The following is an 8,661-nucleotide window of genomic DNA, read 5'->3' on the forward strand; positions in this document are numbered from 1 at the left end:
TAAAATTTCACCTCTTCCCAACAAAGTTATCTACCTCCCGTAATGAAAACGGTAGAGTTTTCTTTCTTTCTGTAGGCGTTAGCTCAAACGAGTCGATTGGCGCGCCGACTAATCGAGAACAGACACTTCACGATTGGAAGAAAATACGGTAGTTAGTGAGCTTACTGGCTTACCGGACAGTTAGGGTGTCCGTCCACCCCCTGTATAAAGAGCGACATGCCGAAGTCGAACCTATTTAGACACGTGCCCCTAGTCTTGAGACGCGTGTTTTCATCTTGAGGGAAAAACTGCTGAGAGTGTTGCCAATTTTCTTCTCTCTCACTGGATTTGGATATATGCCTCCAGTCCTAAGACATGTATTTCTTTCTTGTGGACCTCGAATACTGCGTTTTGGCAACCGAGTGTCAAATCCTCTATTCATGTGTTAGGCTACGAATGCCAAAACACCTTTTCTTTTATCATGTTTTAACTTGTTAAAATCATGGACTAAAGTTTCAATGACATATCAAGGGACTTTAGATCAACGATGCCATAATTGAGAGGATATCATCCTCTTTACTCTTTTAAAAACCGATATCTTCTCATGACATGACATCACTTAGGACAGCCTTTACTTATAAAAGCGTTCTACATTTGCAAGGGATCAATCTAGATTCTTTAGCGCACTAAGTCTAAAAAAATGCGTTTTCAAGCCTTAGCAGCTACTTGTCTTAAACATTTAGTGAATCGAGGATAGTTTCGACATTCTCAAATACTACTGAAAGATTCCTTATTTTTATGGAACTTCGCATAATGAGTCTCAGATTTATTTCCGTGGATACTTTGATAACCATCTATTCTAGACTCAGTCAAAGTGGGGGCTAATTGTAGACACCTACCTTTGGCCTCTTGTCCCGACAGGAAGTGTGAGGATGTTACAAAAATCCGTTCTTCATACTAGATCAAAGTTGAAGTGTTTATGGACTATGAAATGCATTATGAAGTAAGTTAAAACCCATATTTGAGAATAAGTTATCTTAAAGCCTTTTTCGATTACTAATTAGGCCTGAAATGTGCTCACACATGTTTAAACTTGATTAATAACGGACCCAAATGCGTCAAATGCAATGATTGGATCCAATGGATCTTACATTGTTAAAAGTCGAGCCAATAAGGTAAACCAACCATCAAATTTATATGCAAGGCTAATACAGATTGATAGCCCTTTCAAAGATATTTCCAACGGTATATTATAATCCCAATTCTGAGTTAAAACAAAGAAGTTATGATCAAAACACTAAACCAGGCCCTAAAACGGACACCCTTGCACTCCAACATCCATATCTTTTGATCCATAACATATTTTAACCTAATTCAAACAACAGTAGAAAGTAGACATTCAGTTCTTTCCAATGATATCTCACACGCCTTAATCCAACTTCACAATCAAAAGTTATGGAAGTTTTAAAAATGCGTTTTTGTATAAGGCAAACTGCACCGAGCGCAACTCATTGAGTTGCGCGCGCCACCTGACGGCGCTGCTCTAAAACCCTAAGCCTAGATTCCTACGCTTATAAATAGGGGTCTTCGTTCAACCCTAAAGGGGACGGGGAAAAATCAAAACTCTAACCCTAGCATTCTCAAAACCCTAATCTCTCAAGTTCTCTTACTATCATACTACTTTTCTTCTCTCTTCCCAAATACTTTCCAACCCTAATTGAATCCATTGAAGTCCTTGGAGGCACGAAGAAGAAATAAAGTTCATAAACGCATTAAACGGAGATTTAACATAAAAGAAGAACGGTTAGTTTCCTGAGCACTTAGATAAATCACTTTGCTTTTATTGTTTAAATAACTTTAATTGAATAAATAGTGTTGTTTGATCGCTTTAAACAAACTTTTAATTAATTTATTTCACATAGCATTCTTGTGTTAATCAAGACTAGAATTTGAATAATTAATTGATTTTTTTTATCACCTAAGTCAAGGCGAACATTGTTTATTTCTTGTTCTTTTCACGAATTTGATAAAACAAAGAATAACGACTTTTGCAATGTAATTCCTACGTTATTAATGCTTACAAATAAAATCAACTAATTTTGTTTTTGGTATCTCGTTCCATATATTGTTTGGTGATGAAATTATGAAAAAAGAAGAGCTAGTAGAGGCCGCACTAGGGCGAGAATAGCGATTCCCCCTAAAGGGAACGTTATTTTAGTACCCTTGCTCCTGAACTCATTTCGTGTACACGTAGACCAATTTGGGCATGGGGTAACTTATGATTCATGCTAAATATCCCTTGAACTCTACTTGAGAGAAAGGCATCAACGAGGTTTATGAGTTTTCCTAAAACTCATTGGCGACTCATTACTTGTTTCTTACAATAAAGTGTAATGATATGATCAACTCTAATTTAAGGTCCCCCAAACAGTCAAGAATTCAAATCCTAATACACCCTAACAAGTGTAAAGTCCTAGGCTTTTAAAGGGTCATGGGCATATAAGGAGAAGGATCCCCTACGATGGGCATTCCCTCCTTACAGTGAGATCCCTTGATCTCCCAACCAATTCTTGAGCTGAGGCATCTTAAAATGAGGACCATTATCAAAAACCATAGACATAGGTACCCCAAACCAAGTGATGATATTCTTCCAAATGAAGTAGATGACATCCTTTGTCTTGATGTTTTTGACCGCCTGAAGGTATTTGATCATAGTCGGATGGGTGGCCTCGGAGTCACCATGGTATTGGCTAATGACCAACTGTGAATCATAAAAAGCGTCAATTTTGCTTTCCCCTACTGCCTTACATATGCGGATGCCGGCTAGCAGGGCTTCATACTCTGCCTTATTATTTGAGGCTTGTACTTGAACCATAGTGCATACTCATACTTGTCCCCCCTCGGGGGACTGACAGATAACGCCTGCACCATAGCCATTCATAGTAGAGCTCCCGTTCACATACACTTTCTAAACCTGAACAGGATTCTCCGGTGCAACCGGCCTTGTAATTTCGACAATGAAGTCGGCGAATGCCTGACCTTTCACTGCCTTCTATGGTTTGAAAGTGATTTCAAGACTTTGCATTTCAATAACACATTTGAGCATTCTACAGGATGACTCCAGGGTTGTCATTGGCCACTTGAGAGGTTGGTCTGTGTAGACAACACCCGGATGTGCTAAGAAGTAAGGTTTCAACTTCTTGACAGCCATGTAAATAGCAAGGCCAAATTTTTCAACCATGGGGTACCGTAGTTATGCATTTCAAAGAACATGGCTAATGAAATAGACCGGGAGCTGGAAGTCGTCTCTCTCAGCAAGGAGAACAGCACTGAGGGCATGATTTGAAACGGCTAAGTACATGTAAAGCGTCTCTTTGGGTAAAGGGCTAACAAGCCTTGGAAAAGAGTGTAGATGGTCTGATGAGTGTCATTACTGACACTATTTTATATATATGTTCCTTAGATTTTGGATAAGTTTCCTTTAGCATTTTAGTGTTTTTATTTAGGTTTTTGATATTTTGTGGCTTATTTCTCATTTGCGTGTTTTGATAGGTTATTGAGTGGTTTTAGAAGGTAAAAAGATCAACCAAATGAAGGAGTCAATGCGGAGCACAATTGGAAGTTCCTGCCGAGGAACTTGAGAAACTGACGGAGATGAAAACAGCTTGCTGGGCACGTTTTGTTCGTCTAGGTTCATTGAATCCACGAATTTGGGAAATCTTGGGGAATAATTCACAAGATCTACAGCTGTTGGAAAAGATAAATATGAATGAAAAGAAGATCTTATCAATTGGTTAAGATGTGGAAGAGATATATTTTTCACAATTTTATCTAATTACTTTCCTTATCTTTGAAAGATTCCCAATTATCTCTTAGCCTATTTAAAGCCACGAAATCATAGAGAAAACAAGCCAGACACTGAAGAAGAGACGAGAGAGAAGGGAGGCTTCACTCCAAAACCCTTCTAGGGTTAGGAGTCGTTGGTCACTCTTCGTGATACATTGCAGCGAAGGAATTCGGAGTTGCCTGAGAGGAACTCAGATCCGAATCTGAGAAACTTGATGGGTTCTTGTTTCATTTTCTTTTCTTATCTTTGTATTATGAGTCCTTAGCTTGTTATGCTCAGTAACTATTAGTTTGAAGCCATTTATTAATTATTTGAGACGAGTATTGTTGGTTTTAATGATTAATGCTTTAGAGTATTCTTGAATTATTGTTTTGTTCATACGAATGATGATTTCTTATAAGTAGGTGTACAACTATTTGTTTGGGTCTGATTTCTTTTGCTAATTAATACTACTAAGTCCGTAATTGCTTGGGAATATTAATCGAGTAGCAAACAATTGTAGAGGAGGACGTTCCACTCTATTAATTGAAAAGTAATTCTTGATCGAGGCCAAATCACGTAAGTTCCAGAGTGTTGTGGTTGTCTTGGCCTGATGTTTTCCTAGTTCTTAATGCTGTCATCAGGTTAAATTCCTAACTCGTAGTATAGGGGTTATCTGTTGGTTAGGGTTAGTGAAAGTCATACGGGATCTAACCATTACTAAGGGAAAACAGAGGAACTTGTTCCATAAGTCAAGCTATTCTAAAGGGTTAAGTATTATGTCTGTGATTATACATTTGCATGGTGGATTTCTATATGTAGTTGCTGAGTATCTCAAGTTCCTTATCTGTTCTTGTTCTTATTAGTTTAAGTTTCTAGTTGTTAGTTTATCTTTATCCTTAAACACCCCCCAATCATTCTTTTACTGTTTTGAGTCTTTGTTATTCTTAGTTTTTGCAAGCACATTCTTCGTGGGATCGACCCCTACTTCCACTAATTACAAGTTAGTAGTCTTAGGGTAATTATTATTAATTTGTGTGCGTTTCGACACCGCATCATGGTCTTTCAATTTCTGAAAGGCCACCTCAACATCATCCCCCTATTCAAGCCTTGTCTTTTTTTTTATCGATTGGAAGAAATAGAGGCACTTGTCACCTGACCGGCTGAGGAATCTCCCCAAGTCCGCCAGACAACCTGTTAACTTTTTGATAAGTGGCATTTATGCCACTATTTCATCCCTTTTCACCAAGGATTTTCCCTCATTTGTCATTTGTTTGAGTTTTCTCAAGCTGTTTTTATCTTTATTCTTGTTACTTTCATTCTTTCTCGTGTTTTTCCTCCGTTTTTTTTTATCCTTTTTGTTGTTTTCTATCTTTTCTTTGCTATTTTTATAGGATTTTGGCACTTATGGTTGGAGCTTATGGAGTAAATGAGGCCAAGGAGGAGAAAGAGATGCTCAAAGGAGAGGGCGCGTAGCTCTACAGGGATCCGCGGCGCGGGTGCTGAAGCCGCGAACGCAGACAAGGAATTTTCGAGCTACTTAATTGAAACTGTAAAAGGCAACCCGCGGGCTCTCCATAGCTTTCCGCAAGCGCGACCCTTTTATGTCAAATTTCCCCTGTTTCCCAGCCGCGGCATCTCCACAACCAGAGAGGCCCCTCCATCTTTTACCCGCGGGCATGGCGCATAAGGCTGCGGGCGCAGCTCCCTGGGTTTTTCATTCTGTACCAAGATTGGAGAGGGCACGACCTTACTCGAGAGGGCTCTCCACAGTTCGTTTTTTGGAATTTTGGGATGCACTATAAAGAGTCTTTTTCTTGAATTTATGAGTTAGCTTATTTTCCAATATTATTGAGAACATTTTTAGAGAGAAAAACTATTGGTAATCTAGAGAGAGAAAGTTGTTCAATCTTCAATTTCATCTTTGTAATCAAATTTCTTCAAGATTTCCTTTAATTCAATTAAAGAATTTCATGTTTTCTTCTTCAAGCTAACTTTAATGGTAGTTATCTCTTACTCTACCTTGGTATTTGGTTTAATTGTTCTTGGTGATATTGATTTCCTTTTAATTCATTAATTAATCTTGTTTGATTGCTTTTTCTTGAATTTGGAATTATGTTTAGCTTAGTTAAGATTGAATGCTTGCTTAGAGTAGATGTGATGGCTATCTTCTTTCCTCTAGCTTAGATTTTAGCTTGGGGAGGGGGTGAAAATCATGATTGATTGGGATCATATTGATGATTGATTGGATTTGGCCTTTATTTGATGAATTTGTGCTTAAATTGCTTGGAATTATTGAGGTGCACCTTTAATTCCATTATTTGAAGTTCTAAATTAGATGCATAGGAATGATCTAGTTTAGGTTGGATCTAATTCATCAATTTACTTGAGTAATTGCATGGGAATGAATTATTTGAGTAGAGTTTGAATTCCTTGGCATGAATCTATGTTGATTATCATTGTTGTCTTAGCTGATCATGATCGGAACCCCCTCTCCCTAATGATTTGATCATATTTCTCTCAATTCTAGCTTTTCTTTCCTTATTTTAGTGTTTCTAGTTTGTACTTTCTTAATTAGCTTGCTTTAATCTTTGTAGTAGTTAATTTGGTCATTGATATTCACAAAAACCAGTCAAAATACCCCTTGTTACTTGCAATAGATTATTGATTTCACTTGATTGTGCAATACTTTGTTTCCTTGAAGATCGACCCTTTAATTCCCACTAACTAGCTTAGTGTAAGTTTAGGCTATAAATTTCTAATTTGATTTAGGGTAGTAGTCCTAACGACCTACTTTACTGTGATCACTTTTGAACTTCTTTGACGGTGCGGGGTGACTTTATGTCAATTATCGCCTGTATCTTCTCTGGGTTGGCCTTTATCCCCCTTTGATCAATTAAATATCCGAGAAACTTCCCAGACTTAACACTAAATACACACTTCTTGGGATTGAGCATGACCTTGTGCCGCCTGAGTGTGGTGAAAGTTTCTCGGAGGTTAGCAAGATGATCCGTCCGTTGTTTAGATTTGACTATCATGTTATCGATGTACCCCTCTACATTCCTCCCAATTTGATTAATGAAGACTGTATTAATCATACGTGAGAAAGTAGCAGGCGCATTTTTCAAGCCAAACGACATCATATTATAACACAATAACCCCTGATTAGTGATGAAAGCCATTTTTCTTGATCTTTTTTCCACATGGGAATCTGATGAAAGCCTGAGTAGGCGTCCATAAAACTCATCAAGGCATGCCCGGATGTAGATTCTACCAGACTGTCAATCTGAAAGCGGATAACTATCCTTTGGACAAGCCTTATTCAAGTCAGTATAATCAACACACATGCGCCAAGTACCATTCAGCTTCTTTACAAGCACAACATTCGCAACCCAGTCAAGGAAGTTACATGGTCGAATGAACCAAGCGTCTAACAGCTTTTTTACTTCGGCGACTGCCGCCTAACTCCTCACCTTGCCGTGATTTCTTTTCTTTTTCCTGATAGGCTTCTTTTTTGGATCCACAGCAAGGTTTTGGACAGCAAGATCCGGACTGATGCCTGACATCTCTTCCACTTCAAAGGCAAAAATGTGTTTAAATTCTTTCAGTAGAAGGTGTAAGTCTGCACCCATGTTTGCAAAAGCAGTCGTCCCCACCTTAACAGTACACTCTGGACGACTGTCATCCAGAGCAATATCAATGTGCTCACCAGCTAGCTGGGGACGGAGTTCCTCTGACCGTTCCCCGATTAGTGATTGCTATTGCTTCTCTTTTTTCATGGCCACCAGTTGGCTGGCCTTTCTCTTTTTTCCGGCTACTGCTGGAGCAGGCTCAGCTTCCTTGACATCGTCAAGGTCTATTGGCTCCTCCCCTTGGCCGGCTGCTGCTGCCGTGGGCTTGACGTCTAAGAGATAGCACTCTAGAACCGTCTTTTGATTCCCGTTCAGGGATCTAACAGAGTCATCATCCATTTCATGCTTCAGCAGCATGAGAGTTGGGATGATGACGGCCTTGCACTCGTTGAGAATGGGACGGCCTAGAATGAGGTTATAGGTAGTTAGCTCTTCAACCACAGGAAAACGGATGACCATGTGGCGTCCCTTTCCCTCATCTCCTAGCTGAATGGGCAGGTCTACCCGTTCGACTAGATGCACTACTCCACCTGCAAAACCAATAAGACGGTGAGAGACATTGCGCATGCTATCCATCTTGTACCTTATCTTGGACAGGCACTTGTAGTTGATGATGTCAGACGAGCTACTAGTGTCAATTAGGATACGGCCAACCAGCTGGTTGGCCACTTTGCATTTGATAACCACGGGGTCATCATGCGGCCGGCGGAATTTGCCCTGATCCCTTTCAATAATGACGACCTCCGGGAATGTGCTGGTAGACGCCTGACCTTCCTCAGCATAGTTAACATCCATTTTCCTCAAATGGTCCTTGGTGCCCCGGATGGTAGGGCCCCCTCCGATAAAGCAGCCTTCCATGGTGTAGATCGGCTCTTTATCAGTGTCCAAACTAATAGTAGGCTGGGCAGTCTTTTTGGACGACTGTCCTGAAATTGTCTTTAGGGTGATCTGGGACTTAAGGATGTAGGACTTCAATACTCCTTGATCAGCCAGACGGTCTAACAGCCGCTTGAGGTTATACAGTCGTTGGTGTCATGACCAATGTTCTCATGGAAATGGCAGTACTTGTTTTTGTTCCGATTTTTAGCGGAACCTTTCATTGTAGCCGGCATTTCAAGGTTCAACTGGTCTTTTATCTCCATGAGGATGGAGTAGCAGTCATTACTAAACTCGTACTCAGGGACGTACGGTTTAAATTCTTTCTTTTTCTTCTAGGACGGCTGA

The 8,661-nt window shown here is 39.8% G+C and overlaps 1 protein-coding gene across 1 annotated transcript; it reads right to left on the reverse strand.

Annotated features, from left to right (window-relative positions):
- Positions 1 to 7,563: 7,563 nt before the first annotated feature.
- Positions 7,564 to 8,232, reverse strand: LOC145581070 (uncharacterized). The gene has a single exon (XM_081638140.1). It carries the CDS (start codon positions 8,230 to 8,232, stop codon positions 7,564 to 7,566), a length of 669 nt encoding a protein of 222 aa, XP_081494266.1.
- Positions 8,233 to 8,661: the final 429 nt, after the last annotated feature.

This window comes from Chenopodium album, chromosome 15 (assembly GCF_948465745.1).
Source record: "Chenopodium album chromosome 15, dcCheAlbu1.1, whole genome shotgun sequence".
Taxonomy (NCBI): domain Eukaryota; kingdom Viridiplantae; phylum Streptophyta; class Magnoliopsida; order Caryophyllales; family Amaranthaceae; genus Chenopodium; species Chenopodium album.